Here is a 19,445-nt window from a genome sequence, read left to right on the forward strand (position 1 = left end):
AAGAACATTATATTCTAATGGGAAAATACACGTAAACAGTTATATAGATACATAATCTCTATTTATAGGTGTATATACATGCGTTACCACACACACAAACATACATATATACATTTTATGCAATATTGTGTAATATGTAATTACATAATGATACAGAGATTTATCTAATCATCTATATCTCTGTCTTGGACGGAATTCTGAGAGGGGAAGTCTTAGCACTTGGGAGGAAATACGAAAGACCTTCTGGAGGAGATAGAATTTGGGCTGAGTTTTGAAGAAAGTGAGGGAAGCTAAGAGGTTGTGTTCAGGGAGGTGAGGATCTTCCATTTCAGACATGGGAGGCAACTAGAGTAAAGGAACAGATAAGGGATGGAATGTCCTGTTTGCAGAACTGCAAAGAGGCCAGTGTTGCTAGAGTGTAGAGTATGTGAAGGAGAGTAGGGTGTCAGAAGACGGGAAAGGTAAGAAGGGTTAGGTTATGAAGAGTTTTAGATTACAAAAAAAGTATATGTATGTGTGTGTATATATATGTATATATATGTGTGTGTGCATGTGTACACACACATATATACATACACACACATACATATGTGGAGTTTTTGTATTTTTATATGATCATGGAGTTACAGAACGACTGGGGCTCATCAAATAAAGGTGTGGGAGTGACGATTAAACCTATGCGTTAGCAAAATAAAGCTGGCTTAGTGGAGAATGGATTGGAATGGCGATTTGAGGCAGGTAGACTGGTTAAGAAGGCCATTGTAGTAGTCCAGGTGAGAAGTGAAAGGGGTCTGAAGTAGGGTTGGGGTTGTTTGAGCAGAGAGGAGGCATATATGAAAGATATCATGAATGCATAAATGAAAAGATTTGGCAACAGATTAGATACATGGGGTGAGAATGAGGAGTCAAGGATGACCCCAAGGTTGTGGCTTGATTAGATGGGGAAGGTGGTGCCCTCAACAGTAACAATAAAGTTGGAAGAGGCAGCTTTGGAAGATGATTATTTTTGTTTGGGATATGTTAAACTTGAGATGCCTATGAGACATTCAATTCCAGATGTCCAAGAGGTACTTGGTGAGGCTATATAAACCTGGGAATTACTTGCATAGAGATGATAAAGGAACCCATGGGAGCGGATGAGATCACCAAAAGAGACAGCATATAAAGAAAAGGTGTCAGGACAGAATCTTAGAGGCAACTATGATTAATGAGAGTAAAAGATGAAGGAACAGCAAAGGAAATGAAGAAGGAGATGGGAGACAGAGTGGAGGCATACCAGGAGTTAATGCTTTCACAAAAATCTTGAGAAATGAGAGTGTAAAGTGGAAGAGGGTGATGAACATCATTAAAGGTTGCAGAGAGGGCAAGAAAGATGAGGCCTGAAGAAAGGTTTGTAGATTTGGCAATTCATCATAGATCTGGAACATTTTCTACTTTGAAGTTGGCATTTCCAGTAAAATGATGGAAACTGACAGCCAGATGGCAAAGGGTTTAGAAGCAAATAAGAGGAAAGGGAATGGAGGCATCTGCTGTGAACGGTTTTCCTCAAGTAGTTCCAGCCAGAAAAAGGAAGGAAAGATATCAGGATGATAGGTAGCATCAAGTGAAGATTTTTTAAATATGGAGGACACATGGTTATAGGAAACAGGGAAAGAGTCATTAGATAGGAAGGAAATGAAGATATCAGATAAAATGTGAAAATAATGGGATCAGTCTTGTGGAGAAGTCAGGAGCGGAGGGGCTCATCATTAACAGTCCCATACCTGGAATTAATGGTCCCATACCTTAGCACTTTGAGTGCCTATAATAACACCCACCTCCCAGGTTGTTGTGAGGATCAAACGAGATAATAATTGTAAAGTCCTTAGTACAGTGCCTGGCACACAGTAAACACTATACAATGTTAGCCATTATTATCATTAACTATGACTTATAAAGGAGCTGGGGACATTTTCCCCCATTATTGGGGTATAAAATAGCTTAATATGTAATATATATGTACATATATACATACAGTAATTAAATAAAATATATTAATATATACTATAATCATTACAACATAGCTTAATCTAATAGTTTAGATATAAGCTATATTCTTAAATAGATTAGGAAATTTCCTGGAATAACTGCAGGTGGAGACAGTGAGCCACAGAGAGAAAATTGCCTTTATGGAATAAGATCCTATAGGAAACTGGGAATTTGCCAATTTTTTTTTTTTAACAAAAAAACAAGGTAAATAAAACCTGTCTCTCAGTTTCACAGATAGTAGTGGCTACTACCTGAGGCAGGTTTATAGAATTATATGCCATAGCTCCTCATCAAGGTAATTTGTTTTACAGGTAAACTGTTTTTCCTCTCTCCACAAACTTTTTAGGTTGTGTATCTAGGCAAGACTTCTCTCATCTCTTGTGTGGAGATGACAAACAGCCCCAGAGTTGAGGCTTTAAGAGAGTCAAAAGGAAGATGCTTCTCCTGATCATAAGCAAATGGCCATTTCCTTAGCTGAAGGAACTCTATGCTCTCCAGCTGGAAAGAACCTGCGGATGAGATGAGGGAATGGAGAAGGGGATAAGCCTCTATACATGTGTCAGGCACTTTTTGCAAACATTATCTCATTCGATTCTCATATCAACTCTGTCCATTTTACATTTGAGGAAATGGAGGCAAAGGTTAAGTAATTTGCCCAGGGTCACATATACCTAGTGTCTGAAACTTGATTTAAACTCAGTTTTTCCTACCTCTAGGCCTGGTGCTTTATCCACTATACCATTAGTTGCCTCTTTTCTGTGTAAGTTTACATAGGCATAGTCATACATATCAGTATATACATACATGTATATATATGCACATATATCTCCATATAGATTTCCTTCTAGTGTATATAATTACTTATATGTAGGCAGCTAGGCAGTGCAGTGAATAGAGCACCAGTGCAGGAGTCAGGAGGACCTGAGTTCAAATCTCATCTCAGCCACTTACTTGATATTCACTAGCTGTGTGACCTTGGGCAAGTCACTTAACCTCAACTGCCTCATCCTGGGTCATCTCCAGTCATCCTGATGAATATCTGGTCCCTGGATTCAGATGGTGACCTACATAGCCCTCCCTCACTCAAAACAAAGTCAGGTGCAAGTCATGTCATCATTTCTCTGATGGCATGGTCTTCTTCGGCAATGAAGGACGAACCACACTTATATGTACACTTGTGTATATGTATATATTATATATATGTACAGGAGTCTTGGGGTAGGGGAAGGGAGCTGGACCATGTGTCTTATTAGTGGACATGCACATGAGATCATGACTAGTGAGGGCAGCTGAACCTCATCTACTTTCTTATTCAAATAAATGCTTGTGACCACATTGTGCCCTCAATTGTATAGACAAAATATATTATATTATATAATATTATACGTACATATATGTACGATGTAAAATTGACTAGTAAAAACCATAAGTATTCTACAGCATCTAGACTAGCAAGATTTTGAGGATATAACTGATTTATGGAATAGAATGTGTCATATGATAGTTATTTTTTATTATTACCCTATGTTTATTGTTTTTGTGACAGGTATGACAAAAAATCAGGAAGTATTCCAAAAATTTTTAATTAATTAGCTCTATTTCTTTATGTCTATATTACATAAACCACAAAACGCAATTTCATTTTAAAAACTCCCTAGGAAGGTTTCCTGGAACAACATAAACAGGAAACATTGGCTTGTTTAACAATTCTCATAATCTTTGGTGTAAAATGGCACAGAGGAAAGAATGTTAAACTTGTAGCTGAATTCACATCCTGACTCTGCCTCTTATTGCCTGTGTGACTTTTCATTCCTTCTGGGCCTCAACTGGACAAGATGGTTAGTGAGATCCCTTACAATTCAAAATTTATGATTCTAATATATGCTTTTTGATTCATGTTATGATCTTCTCAATATTTAAGACCAGTTTGTTTTTTTTTATTGAAGCTGAGCTTACTTCCTACCATTTTATTCTTACAGCAGATGAAGTGGTCAAAATTATTTAAAATACATTCAAAATTAATTTGAAATACATAATTAACCTCATAGGCTGTTATGCTTCAGTGCTCAAATTCTAGTCTTAACATACAGAATTCTGAAGGATCAATTCAAGAGAAATATTTGCCAGTAGAAATAAATTTAATTTTCAATTTCCATAAATATCATTATGAAACTGTTTGCATCAGATTACTATTAATTTTAACTATAGTTCTAAGAAAAAACCAAAAATATTTGTCTAATAAAGAGACAATATTATCTAAAAGGTCAGTTTCAAAGTCTATTAATTTTGAAAAGAAAAAAGCACCCATGTGAATCGTATTTGAGTCAGCTGTCAACTACTAGATCATCAAATTATGGGCTTCTAATGGCTAGCAGCTGCTGTAATGACATGAAAATGGTTCAAATCATTTGAATTTTTTGTGCATTTAATTCTAAAAATAACAAACCAGGAAAGTGCTTAATAAAAATAATTCTCAAGGTTCTAATGACAGCTGACAGAATTCTAAAAGAAATAATGTTTTTAAAGTAAAGAAATGCAGTGACATATTAATAAAAATATCAGTTGGCCTTTTATACAGTACTTTTGAGTTTGAAAAATACTTACAGATCTTATTTTGTTTGATCTCTTTATATATGTTATCTCAGAAACTCTGTGAATTACTTAGTTATTATTCCCATTTATAGATAAGACAAAACAGAGAGAGTCAATGACTTCTCTAAGATCACATAGTTCAGTAAGTGTCAGAGGTAAATAATAAAGCTTTGCTTCCTCCCTATATTTCTCAGCTTCATTTTCTTTTGAATACTCAGTTCTACAATCTCTCCTTCTTCCCTAAATGGCACTTCAAAGACAGGCGATTTGGAAGGGACAATATCTCCTCTCGTTTCAGAAATTAAGAACCTGACCATCATTCTTAAATGTATTTTGTCTTCTGCACTTGCCTATAAAAGGCCCTTCTCAGTTCCATTTTTTTCAATAGGAATGCTCTGTTAAAAATTCATTTCCCCATTCCCAGCTTCCCTTATAAAATCAGTTATTCTCATGAATAAGTCATTTCTTTTTTTTGCCTTTTGGAACATCACAGTCTAATCTTTTCTTTCTTATCCAATCACTGATACATAATTCTAATGCAAATTTGACTAATGAATTTTGTTACCTAATCTATTTTTTGTTTGTTTGCTTTTCCTCTGCACTTGTACTACAGTTTCTTGGAACTAGGAGTTCAGAAATTTGGTCATTCCATTGTTTGCCTCTCTGGTAAAGACCTGTGAATTCTATCTGTTTTTCACTTTGCCCAGCAGTGCCAATACTTTTGTGGCAATTAGTTTCTAGACATATGATATTCAGTTTATTTTTCCCCCCACATGATCTTTGAAGAGCCTAATAATTCTTAGGTTATCTCTCTGAACTCCATTCTCTGAGTCAGTTTTTTGACAGAAGGAATCTTATATTCTTCCAATTAAGAAAGTACTATAATTGTTTTTATACTTTTTTGTATCATTAAATTTTTTTAAAAATTTTGTTTCCTCTGATGTTTTTAAAATAGCTAGGTGGTACAGTGGATTGAGTGCTGAACTTGGCATCAGGATGATCATAATTCAAGTGCTATCTCAGAAACTTACTACCTGTGTGGCAAATCACTTAATCTCTCTAAGCCTCAGCTTATTCTTCTGTCAGAAGACAATAAGGGCACCTATCTAACAGGGTTATTATGAGGATCAAACGAAATTACATATATAAAGCACCTTGCAAAGTACTCTCTAATAGCATCTGCCATTACTACCATTTTTAAGGATGTCCTATGCTTTGCAAAGGATTCCTTTATGTTCTAAGTTTTCTATTCTGCTCATTATCTCATCTTCTTTTAGCTCTTTCATTCCCACTTCCAACAACATTTGTTTTCTGGGATGCCGGTTGTGGTTATTGCTAAACTGTTCAATTTTTTACTCTACTTCTTCTGTCACTCAGCTATTTTTTTTTTCTGTAGGGCTATAACTTCTGATCTTCTACCAGCTGATTGGTGAGTAATTCGAATTGCAATGTTGCCATTGGGAGACTCTTCTAGATTACTATGACATTGAGGTGGTTGGTTAAGCATCTTTTGTGGTGGATGCTTCCACGGGCCACAGTCACAGTCTTGATCTCATCCTAATTTAATAAGTAGTAGAGATGCCACATCTTGTCCAATAGGTAGTTAGAAATGTGAGTCTGGAGGTTAAGAGAAAATTAGAGAAAGATTAAGAGAAAGGACTGAGGAGTGGACAGAAAGGTGGGAGAAAACGAGGAGAGAGGAGTGTCACGCAGACCCAGAGAAGAGAATATCAGGGGAAAGTTGACCAACATTCTCAAAGAGGACAACTGAGAAAAGGACATTAGATTCGTCAATTAAGAGATCACTGGTAACTCTGGAGTGAGCAGATTCATTTCAGTGATGAAGTCAGATGCCAGACAGCAGATAATTAAGAAAAGAATGAAGGGAAGGGAAAAGGAGCTAACTGATTGCTTTCTTAAGGAGTTTGGACAAATAAAAAAAGGAAAGATGTGGGATGATAGCAGGGATCAAGTGAGAGTTTTTCAGAATGGGGAGACATGGGCATATTTCTCTGTTTTAAGATTCTCATCTTTAATATCAGAAGAAGGGAAAAGGCAGGGATTGGTTAGAGACCATGTATATACACTGAAATCATGGAAATTTCTTAAGAAGTTCAGAGGAAGGAATGTGTGTAAGGCAGAGGCAGCATTCCCCAGGAGAAGAAACTTTTGGGAATATCATAATGATAGTGTCAGTATTCCAACAGATCTCAATACACTAGAACATTGGGGCAAATCTAATACGATTACATATTTGTACATATGTACTTGCATACATACATACAGGCACACATACACAAATATACACATATATAAAAACCCTTGTTTAGCATCTTATCTAGAGTATTATACTCAGATCTGGGAATTACACTGCAGGAAGGGCATTGATAAGCTAAATATTCAGAGGACAGTCCAGGACAGAAAGCTAATAAACAGCCTTTATATCATGCTTTAAAGTTTTCAAAAGCTTTACAAATATTAACTCATTGGATCCTCATGACAACCCTAGGAGGAGGGCACTATCATTACCCCATTTTACAGATCAGCACAGTGAGACAGAAGTTAAATGACTTGCCCAGAGTCACAAATCTAGCAAATGTCCAAGGCAGGATTTGAGGTTGAGTCTTCCTGACTCCCAAGTTCAGCACTCTTATCCATTGCACTATCTAGCAGCCTCCTACATATGGAGATCATGTAAGGCAACTGGGGATGTTTAGTCTGGAGAAGATTTAGGGCATATGACAGCTAACTTTTAGTATATGAAAGGTTGTCACAAGTAAGAATGAATGACTGAAAGAATGAAAAACATTTTCAGTCCTTACTATGTGCCAAGCTAGTAAGAGCTAGAGCTACAAATACAAATGAAAGTCTCTGACTTCAAAGAACTTAAATTCTAGTGGCAAGAAGACAACACATAAGTAACTAGTGATTAAGGAAAGATATTTTGGTTTGAGAATTCACCAGGGTGAAGAGCGATGCTAAAGAGCAGTTGATTGACCATGAGGAATGGAAATTGCAAAGAGATAAATTCAGATTTGATACAATGAAAAACTTTCTAATAAACAGTTATCTAAAACTGAGATAAGCTGTATTGGAAGAAAGTGTGTTCCTTCTAGCTGAAGGTCTTCATGCAAAGGCTAGTTGCCCATTTTGGGAGATCCCAAAGTGGCAGCATGGAGTAGCAGATAGAGAGCAGCCTTTGGAGTTAGAGAGACCTGGGTTCAATCCTGCCTCTTATAAATATTGGCTCTGAAACCCTAAGCAGGCCACTTAACCTCTCAAGTACCTAAGACCAGAATTTGTAGAACATGTGCCAAACTATATTTGTAGAGGAAGTTTCTTCTCCATACCAATGAAATCACAGGTACTGTCAAAGAAAGAAAAAAACATATGACTAAAAAAATCCATAAGTTCACTATCTATATTTATGAAATATATTTAAATTATTATATGTAAATTTGATTTATAATTGTGTACAATTGCTTATTAATAATTATCATTAGGTATTCCATGAAACTTATTTAAGATTACTTATATGTAAAACAATCTATTTAAACACTTACCTCTAAAATCATCTTTCTTCCTGCACTGTAAGTCTTTAAATTGGTGGTATTTTTGGATGGCAAAAATAATTTTTCTCTACTCCAAAGGATGGATGCTGGTGGATTAGCTTTCACATCACAACTTATATTGATGGGATTTCCCTCCCAAGAATAATAGATTGTTTGGTTTGATACAAACTTGGGAGCATCTGGAAAAAAATAAAATTAGCTTATTCTCTACCTTTCAAAAGGAAACAGATATTTAAACTTCAGGGGAAAATTCTTTTACCTGGGCACAAATAAAAACTCCCACTGATGCTGATACGGATAGCATATTAAAATAGCAGTTATTATAACAAATATTAAAACTCCTTGAACAAATATTTCTTGATGTATTAGTTTCTCTAAAATATGATGCAATACTTATTACAGATAACAAAATGATTTATTAAAAGAAAATATTTTAGCCTGAAGGAATATCAATTAAACAAAATTTGCAAACCCTTTTGTGGGCCATGGTAATGTCACACCCCTTCAAATTTTGATTTGAGTTTCTGGCAAATAAATGATCAGCAGATTAAAAGTGATGACTCAGAAAAACATTTTCTTTTGTTTGTATAACTTTAAGTTGTACTCATAAACTACTGGTATTTCTATTTACTATCGACTTACAATTCTTATCCCTATTTCACTGTATTTCCTTACCTGTTTCTTTTTCATATACATTTTACTGATTCTCATCCCCACAAAACTTCTCATAGCTGTAGTTTCTGCCTTCTCATAATTTAATAGACCCAACTATATCAAAATAATAAAAAAGACTGCAAGAGGTTGAGATGTAAATGGGATCTGAGAAAGTGAAGGTAACAACTTATTTCTAGGAGTTATAAACAGGAGTTTAGCTATGAATAAGAGAAAAGGCATTGAAATATAGTTTGAAGAGACTGTGTAAAAGTTTTTTTTTCTTTTTCTTCAAAGAACAGTGGAGATCTGGACGTGTTTATAAGCAGCAGGGAAGTAGTAGATAGGGAGTGATTAAAAATTAGGGTGAGAATGGGAATGACTCAAAAGTACAGGATCTGGAAAAGACTTGAGAGGACGGGATCAAACACACAAATGGAGGTAGAGAGGGCTTGATATTTATAAAAAGAACATTGTCTTATGAGACTGGAAGAAAGAAGAAGAGATTGCGAGATGGTACTGAAGTGATGTGGAGCGTTGAGTTGGGGAAGAAAGGGGGTTCAATTTTTTATAGTAGTATCTGACAAACTCCTCTACTGAGACAGAGGGGCAAGGATAGTTTTAGGTGGCTTGAGGAAAGAAGAGGTTTGGAATATATTCTAAGGAGAATAGGATAGAGAAGAGTAAAAGGACTGGCCTCTAATAGTAAGGATCAAATTGAAATTAGATAATAAATTTATAGTGGTCTCAGCAAGTGTGGTTGACTGGCTTCTTCATGGGCATTCAGCCTTGTACAAATAAGAACAGAGAAGGCAGGTGAAAAGTCCAAAGGGATCCGAGGTAACAGAACAAGGGGGCAAAGGACTTAGGGATGAAAGATATTGTGAAACTGAATTGTTTAACTATTGAGCCAAGATTTTAGAGAGAGGAAAGTGAAACCAGAGTCAGGGTGATGGTCTGGGAAATCAGGCAGAAGTTGAAGTGATTAAAAACCAAAGTAAAGATTAAGCATAGGTTTAGGAAGGTGAATGAGGTTATGGTGAGATAGTGGAAATTCAGTTATGGATTGTGGATCTAGGACCCCTGTAAATGACGATGAGATTAAGGGTCTGATCATCCTGTTGTTTGATCTGGAGAAAGAATGAAGATACATAGAGTTGAGAAAGTTCATGAACACAAAAGCAAGGGTACCATCAAATTGTAAACCAAATTCCCTAAATGTAAGGACAAGGACTAGGTACTGAACTCCTTGAGAAAAGGGATAGACTTCAGGACCTCAACAGAGTGATATTGTGTTGGGGGATCATAGCGGCAGCAGCAGGGACCATACCAACTCCTCCTGCTAACATGAGAAAAGGTACAGGTATTAGAGAACAGACTGGGATCCTTGATCTTCTATTTCTCTTCAGTAAGACAGACCTTTCTAGAGACTTATTCATCAAAGATTCTATCCCATTAAGTGTTGATGAGGAAAAATTTCCTACTTGAATGAGGATCTCTAATTCACTTTTTGAGGTCAGCTTCTTTCTGTCTGTTTTATTTGTTGTTTTGTTGGCTCCTCTCATTTTTCTCCAGTGAATTACTCTGTGTGTGTGTGTGTGTGTGTGTGTGTGTGTGTGAGAGAGAGAGAATTATCTTTTTTCTACAATGCATTTACCTTCTATTATATATACATGATGATGATTATATATTTTATATTATTACATTTATATATTCCTATTATATTACATATTTTTTATATTGTTATTTCCTATATTATCATATATATGTAATGCAAGGTAACAGCAATATATAATATGTAGTTTGTCCCTTGTTCTCAACGAGGACTATGATGTCAGGAAGGTGATGCGGTGACTTGCCGTAATTTGCAAGTAAATTGGATTTAAGGGAGGGAAGGCTGTGCAAAGTCACAAGCCTCACTCTCTCCTCCAGAGCCATCTGAGTCCAGCAGCTCGATATAGATTGGTATGACTGGAGATGGCCCAGGTTGCAGTGGGAGACCTTGGGCTTTTTAAGTTAAAGTCTTTCCCAGGTCTCATTTTGACTAAGACTATGACCATTCAGTGATAGGTAAGACTAGGCAAAAATGAGGCAAAGAATGGTTTCTCTTACCTAGTAAAAAAAAAAAATCAATCTAGAAGGGGAAGACCTTCAGGGTTTCTGGCCCAAAGAGAAACAATTGCTATTTATACTCAACTGAGACATCAGGGCCCAAACAGTAACCTAACAAGTTAGGCTTGAGTTGGGACCTACTGTTGGTCAATCGATGAGAGCCAGAGTGATTTGGGTTTAAGGCATGGCCATTAAGAAAGAAATCTAGTCCATGAACCCCAAGATATCTTGCAAGGTTTCAGTGATCAAAATTTATATTCCATTGGGCAAGTACCGGCAGGAAAGGGTATGATTCCCTATGTGGACTGAAGAAAAGGAGGAAAGGAGAGGAGGGAGGGAAGGAAGGTAAGATGGAAAGAAGGAATGAGCTGCGTTGCCCAACCAGAACTATCTGGTTGAATCCCCGGTGGGACAGGTGTTACTATTCACAGATTGATGCTCGTCCTTGGTTCTCAAAGAGGACCTTCCTCTTTGATTGACATCAGGAAGGTGATGCCATGACTTTCAAGAAAACTGGATTTAAATGAGGAAGGGCTGTAAAAGTAATCAACATAGCTACTAAATCTGAAAATATAGAGAATGGCTCACATCTGTATCCCCTGCCCAAGTTCACAAAGAGCAAAATGAAGTTCATTTTCCTCTTCCTTCTGAGACAAGTATGTTCACTGTGATTATATAATGCTTTATTTATTTTTGTGTTTTTTCTGTCAATATGTACTTATGAGAATATTTTGTATTAAGTGTTTCTTTTTGTGTAGATTAAATAAATACTTGTCCCATATCTGATTTACATTTTACAGTGAATATTTTTCTACTCTCTCTTCTCTATGAAGAGTCCTTAGATATGAACTAAAACTTAAATTTTAAATATTTTTCCTAGTGGTACCTTGGTGGTGACATAAAGAATTAGAGTATGATAAAGAGAATTGGATCATTTTATATGATCAGACTTCTTCCCTCCCTCTTTGATCTTGAAAAGGACCAAAATGAGATCACTATTTTGAAGTCAAGGTACAGCGTACAGCACACGGTGGTGGTTAGAAGAAGGGCTGTAGTTGATCAGACCAATACATGCCCAAAAGGTTCTGATAATGGGGATGGGATCTGAACCTTCAAAAGAAAAAGACCATATCTTTGGGATCTGGACCCCCAAAAGGAAAAGCCCAGGTGGTTCAGGTCCCTGGTGTTAACCTGGGGCAACTGGCCCAGTTAATTAACTGCCCTTTCATTGTCTGTACCTGGCCCCACCCTAGACCACCACTCCCTTAATTCCACCTAAACCCCTTCTCTGTTCCCACAGTCTTCTGCATAAAAGATCCATCTTGTCTCCACAAAAGTGAGCACAAAAGTGCTCAAATGCCTTAAGAGTTTGGCAAGGGCTCAGAATCCTTAGAAGTCTAGCCAATATGGCGGATTTTTAGAATCACACCTACTGTGTCTTTGGCTGAAAGAAAGTTTGGGTCGAATTCATTTGGGCAAGATGCGTGTGCCGCTATTTTGGGATCTCAACACCCCTAAGCCTCAACACTACCACAGGTTGGATACAAATAGACTATATGAACATTTGAGTGGAGATAGGCACCTCATCTTTCTTTTGAGCTACTGCAATTCTTCTTTGCTCATAAAGCACAGAGCTTTCTTCAGTGCAGGCATGCTATGCTGGGCAGTCTTTTACCAGTTCCTCTCATGTCTCACAATGGATTCCAATGTTTTTCAGAGACCTTGAGAGTATCCTTGTATCCCTTCTTCTGGCCACCATGTGAATGCCTGCCTTGAGTGAATTCTTAGAGAGGCTACAGTGCCCCAGTACCTTTGGGCCCAGCAGGGTTTATAATTGTTAGACATATCTCTAAATCTAAAACCTAGATTTATTTGTAATGGACAAACAATAGAAATTTTTTAACCTTGTTGAATGCAGCCACCCTTGTCATATGTCAGAGCAGCAAATTGCCTGAAGATGGTCAAAACCAGTTAAAAGGGAACTATAAAAAACAATTTAAGAAAGAAAAGTGCCCCTTTCTGATTGAAACCAACTTAAAAAAGAAAACAGCACCTTGAGGACCAGACGTCACCACTCCCAAGCCTCCTCTTTTCTTTATGGACTTTTGGTTGCTATGTAGAACAACTTACTTAACTGTATCTCAAGGCTGTGCCACCCATGAGACTCCACGTTGAAATGTATTTAACCTTGCTCCTTCTCTTCCCTTCTTGGGCACTCTAGCACCCTGGTGCTACCTGGTGGTGATTACAATTCCCTTGCCTTGATAAAAGAATCTATTTTTTTCTATTTTGGAAATTTTCTTTATTTCTGGTTGGCAACCATGAATAGAGGGACAAAGGTGATATCTCCCCCTCTTTTCATAGCTATCTGGGTTCTAGAAATTTAGCGAGAGCAATAATACAAAAGAAAGAAATTAATGGCATAAACACGGACAAAGAAGAGACAAAATTGTCCCTATTTGATTATTCAGAAAAACTAAAAGTATCAGCAGAGACATTCAGATAATTAATAGCTTCAGTAAAGAAGCAGGATGCAAGATAAATCGGATACACACACACACACACACACACACGCACATATTTCTATATGAAAAACAAAATCCAGGAGGAAACAATAAAGAAAGTTCCATTCAAAATATACTACAAAAATGCATAAAACATCTGGGAGTGAATTTAATAAGGAACATTCAAGATTTATCTAAATATATAAACTGTTTAAAGAAATAAAGATTGAATTAAATAAGATATGAATATTCTTACTTATAATTGGACCACATTAATATAATAAAAACTGATGATGTTACTTACATTAATTCAGAGATTTAGTACAGTGCCATTCAAACTACCAAGAGGATACTATATAGGGCTAGACAAAGTAATTAAAAAATTCAAAGAACAAAAGATCTAGAATGTCAAGGGAAAGAAAAAAAACCCTAAGATTAAAGATGGAATAACACTTCCACAACACAAGTTATATTATAAATCAGTAATCCTCAGAAGTATTAGTACTTGTTAAGAAGTAAGAAAAGGAAAGAAAACAGATCAGCAGAACAGTTCAGCTAAGTAAGAATAGGAAACATACTTGATAACTCATTGAAAAATATGAGAACATAAATTATTCAGAGGAAGAACATTCTGTTTGACAAGAATTGCCATGAAAACTGGAAAGCAGTTTCCAGATATTAGGTTTAGACCAATGGTTTATAACATACAAAAATAATGTCTGCATGGATACATATCATGAATCTTAAACATGGCTAAGTGGTGAATTCTTAACTAAACTCAGAAAAGAGGAAATTGTAAAACAGATAATATTGATTATATGACACTGAAAAGCTTTTGTGGTAACAACGAGAACAGGATAAGAAAGGAAGTTGTCAGTTGGGAAAAAAAAAACTTTGCATCACATATAAAGGTCTGATACTCAAATTATATGGGGACTTAACACGTAAGTCTAAGAACCATTTCCCAATGGATAAGTGGTCATGGGATATGAACAAACAGTCCTCAAAAGAAGAATTGCAAATGATTAACAAATATCTGAGATTATTCCAAAACCCTAATAGTAAGAGAAATGCTACTCAAAACAACTCTTGAGTTTTTATCTTATTCACAGCAAGTTTGAAAAGATTACAAAAGATAGGAAGTGTCAATGCTGGAAGGGTTATGGGGAAGAACTAGCATTTATTAACCTCCTATTGTGTGCCAGGCATTTGTGTTAAGTGCTCTGGATATAAAGAAAGCTCTCAGAAAGCTGGTACTTTAATAGGGGAGACAAAATGCAAGCAACTAAGTACAAAGAAATATATAGGACAAATTGGAGAGAAACAACAGAGGGAAGGCACTAGTATTAAGGGGAAATGAGAATGGCTTCTTGGAGAAGGTAGGATTTTAATTTATTTGAAGTGAGCAGACATGAAAAGGGAGAGAAGGAATTCCAGGCGTGGGTGACAGCTAATGAAAATGCCTAGAGTAGTAAGGGGATGGAGTGTCTTCTGTGAGGGACAGCAGGGAGGCAATTTAAGGTCTAAGAAGTCTAGAAAGGCAGGAAGAGACAAGGTTATGGAATGCTTTAAAAGCCAAACATTAGGGTTTTATATCTAGAACCAGAGGCAACATAGAGACATGGGAGTTGACTAAATTGAGGGCAGTTGGTGAGCACTGTCAGCCTTGCACTTTAGGAAAAGCAACTTGAAAACTGAGTGGAGTCTGGATCAAAGGCAAAGAGATCAACCTGACAATTGCAATAGTCCAGGCATGAGGTAAAGAGAGCCTGTACCAGGGTGGTGGCAGTGTTAGAAGAGAGAAAGGGATATGTAAGAGAATGTTATAAATGTAGAAATGTCAAGAGTAGGCAATTAATTGAATGTGGGGTATGTGTGTGAGACAGTGAGGAATCAAGAATGACACCTAGGTTGAGCTCATGGGTGACTGGGAGGGGACTCCACAGCAGCAGGGAAATTAGGAAGAGGGGAGGGAAAGATGAGTTCTGTTTTGGACATGCTGAGTTGAAGATATTTCTGAGACATACAATTGGAGATGCCTAATAGACATCTGGAGGTGTAACACTAGAGATTAATAGAAAGATCAGGGTTAGATAAATGAAGCTAAGCTGTATCTTCAAAGAGATTATAGTCAAATTCATAGGAATTATATAAGAAATACTGTTAATTTGAAATTTATATTCAGAGGGAGATACAATTGTATCATTAGAAAATTAACTCCTCTTGTGATAGAAACTGTTGCCATTATGATTTTGAAAAAATTATCAACTAATCAATTGTGTATATTTTGTGTAAAATTAATGATAATGATGTAATAATTTAGAGTTTGGGAAAGTACTACAGATTTGGTAAATATCTGAGAGGTTCTTTGGGGACTTGCCAGATTTTCAGTCTCCTGGATCTTTAGCCTTGTTTGAGGTCATAAATATTATAAACTTTGTGATAAGTTGCTGAAAGAATGTTGTGAAGTTCTAAAATAATGAAGTTAATGAGAAACTAGGATCTCTCACAGCTGAAGTAGAGGGGTTTACAATTTTTTTTTTTTACAAAAAGTTATTCTTTACCTAATAGACTTATCCATTGCTTATAAAAATATGAAAGTACACCTGGAATAGTATGTATTGAAGTTACATCTTTGGTTCAATTTAGTATCAACAGATCCCCAATTTATGGATTTTATTTTTCTTAATTTCTAATGATTGATTTCTGTACCAACATAGACAAACTAGAGAGGATGAATAATATAAGGCTTGTATTTGTTAATTGCTAACTGTTACTGTACAACATGAACAAAATAATAATAGCAGCAGTCCCAATAGCAAATCTCTTGGGACTGTAATTTGATATTGCTCTGAGTTTTGATTTCAGGTATGACTGAATTGTCATTGGGCCAATAATTTACCATTTAAGAGAAATGCCAGGTGCTGCTCAAAGGGAGTATGATCTAAGAACTGCTATAGACGGATGTCTGAGTCTGGAAAGGTTGAGAGGACCATCTTGTAAATGTTTTGGTAGGATCATTTTGATTCAGTTCCCCCATTATGTTATTTCCTTTCTGAACAGAATATTTTCTCATCTGACTGATTTTGAGACTAGCTATGGTACCTGATACTAGCTATGGTACCCTGTGAATAATGTGGAACTTTGTTATATAATTGACTGTTCCAAAATAAAGGTTAACTATGACTCTTACCTGGAATCAAACAGACTTAAGGAAGCTTTATCCTGTTATGCTTATGTCAGGTCAGTCTTGATAACCATGTCCATGTAGCAAATTTCTATAACCAGGGCAGGTGAATTTTAAAAGTTTTTATATGATGAATCCTGTTGCAATATTCAACATCTCTGAGTTACTTTAATAGGATGCACGTATGAAAGATCTTACTATTTTTAATTTTACTATTCTGAATTTGTGGTCATTAATAGTCATATGTTCATGTATAAGATTAGGTCCTTAAAGTATTTTTTTGGATGATTTGAAGACAGCATATATCCTCAAAGGGTATATAGGAAAATTAGGACAAAAATGTGATCTGGCAAATATGTAAAAGTTTTAAATTTTAATGGAGTAGTAAATTTCACTCTGAGAAACGAACAAGATTAAATTGTTTTCTCAAAGAACTAATATATATGTGTATATATATGTGTGTGTATACATTTATGTATGAATGTGTCTATATGTATACGCACACATATATGAGCAGATAGGTGGTATAGTAGATAGAGTGCCAGGCCCAGAGTCAGGAAGACTTGAGTTCAAATCTGGCCTCCAATATTTACTAGCTACGTGACCGTGGGCAAGTCACTTTTTGTCTCAGTTTGCCTCAGTTTCCTCATCTGTAAATGAACTGAAGAAGGAAAAGGAAAACCACTCCAGTATCTTTGCCAACAGAACCCCCAAAGGCGTCATGAAGTCAGACATGACTAAAACAACTGAACAACAACTACACACAAATGATTTGTACATGGTTGCTTGTATGTTGTCTCTCATTAATTAGAGTGTGAATCCTTGAAGGTAGGAATCATTTTTGTCTTTCTTTGCATCCCCAGTGCTTAGCAAAGCACCTGGCACACAGTCAGGCATTTAATAAAATGCATATTGACCTGACTTTATGTTCTGATGAAGTTTAATATCATCCTCCTAGTAGTCCTAATTTAAATTACTGAATCCTCTTCTACTAATGAAGAAAGGGAAAAACATTCCTTTTGTGTGTAAGAACAAATTACTTGGCTCCTACTTGACTAATATTTTATACTGAGTACTTTTCTCACTCCCCTTCCCCTTTGAGGGAACTCCTTGATGTGAGCCATCATGTAATTTATTATAATTAAATTTGTCTCTGGGGTGATGGGGTGGAAGATTTAACAATCTAATAATTTTGAGAACAGGGAATCCAACTCCTTTTATTATATCTAGGCTCCTCTAGAACTGAACTAAACTGCATGTTTGTATTGCCTTAGTGGAAGAGAAATTGGCACAGTACCTTAGCCTCTGTGGACCCAGAAGCACAGCCTCAGGCACACTGGGGTCTAGAGAGACTGAGCATTACAGCTAGTCAGTGGCATATCTAGGACTATCATAACCATATCCTTTCTCAGTCTATCCTCTTCCTGTTGACATGCTCTGGTGGTTCTTATGGTTGTGATAATAAATAATATGACCTAATCTGTCATGATACTGACTGGGCACTGAAAGGATTTAAGGGAAAATATTTCTCTTCACATTTAGTATGCTTATTTTATGAATAGGCTAGAAGGACTGTATCCCCTTTTAATTTGCTTGTGCATCTTAAACCATTATTTTAAATGTGACAAATCAAATCCACTATTCCACTGTCAAATTAATAATAGTAAATTAAAAATGTGCCAAAATCTTACATTTTTCTTTCTTCTGTTTCAGTACATATTCTCTCCAAAATTTTCATGAGTTTCATCTTCACATAACTCATTTTGTAAAGTGATGTGCACACAAATTTTTTCAATATTTTCAAAACTGACAATTCCAATTCAATAGCAACACATAAAATCAATATATATAATTACATATATATATATACTCTTTGATCTTTATTAAGACTTTTACCATGTTAATATGTCAAGTACTAATTTTGTTACTAACTATTCTTGATTTTCTTTTGCTAACATATTACACATTATATCTCTACGTGTTCCAATTTGGGATGTGAAATTAGAAAAACAAATGGAAAATTGAGCATTTAAAATTAGGTGAAGCTTGTTTCAGTTTTCTGTTTCTATAGCTATACTTTCAGATGTGAATAGAAAGTGCATTTAAGGATATTTGTTAGCGTAAAAGGTGAGAAGGGACAATGGATTAGCTGAACCTCCACCCGAACCATGTTTAGTGGTTCATGTTCTGGCTGGGGGTTTTCCCACAGAGCAGAGACTGAGCTTTGGCCACTTCTGAATGCAAGAGACCAGAATACATGAGTCATTGAAAGTGGCGAATGTATGCAGGTTCAACTCAATGCAAGATATATGGATTTGTTCCCTGTAAGCTTGCCACCAAGCATATGCCATGTGAGGAGTGCCAATTCATCTCCTCTTACAGTAAAAAAAAAAAGGAAAATCCGAAAAGATAAGGCTAAGACAAAAACATACCGAACAAATTAAATTCTTTCCCCCTAAAAAAATTCCACAAGAGTATTAAAATGTTTAGTAGTATTTAAATATGTCACAATGGGAAGTCTAATTTAAAATTGTTCAATAAAAAATTTTTATGTCTCAAACCATCAACAAAATTGGGTTCTTCTGAAAAATAAAATAATGCCCCAAATTGTGAGCAGGCGAAAGACTTCAAAGTCTAAAATCATGTGTTTTTACATTTAATGTCATTACATTTTCATTTATCTTTCTATCAAATAAAGATTGATAGCCATTCTTGATTTTTGCCAAACCTTTCATTCACTCTTAGCTTTCATGCTTCCAAAATCTAACATTATGTTTAAGTCCCTTTACATTAGTTAAA

At 35.9% G+C, this 19,445-nt stretch overlaps 1 protein-coding gene across 1 annotated transcript in view; it reads right to left on the reverse strand.

Annotated features, from left to right (window-relative positions):
- The window catches only part of NCAM2 (neural cell adhesion molecule 2), a 287,205-nt gene that overhangs the window by 102,748 nt on the left and 165,012 nt on the right, over positions 1 to 19,445 (reverse strand). Inside the window, exon 10 of the mRNA XM_072614941.1 lies at positions 8,184 to 8,371. Within this exon, the coding sequence (XP_072471042.1) occupies positions 8,184 to 8,371 (188 nt within the window). The remainder of the gene's footprint in view (positions 1 to 8,183; positions 8,372 to 19,445) is intronic.

The sequence above is a fragment of the Notamacropus eugenii genome, chromosome 5 (genome assembly GCF_028372415.1).
Source record: "Notamacropus eugenii isolate mMacEug1 chromosome 5, mMacEug1.pri_v2, whole genome shotgun sequence".
NCBI classification, from domain to species: domain Eukaryota; kingdom Metazoa; phylum Chordata; class Mammalia; order Diprotodontia; family Macropodidae; genus Notamacropus; species Notamacropus eugenii.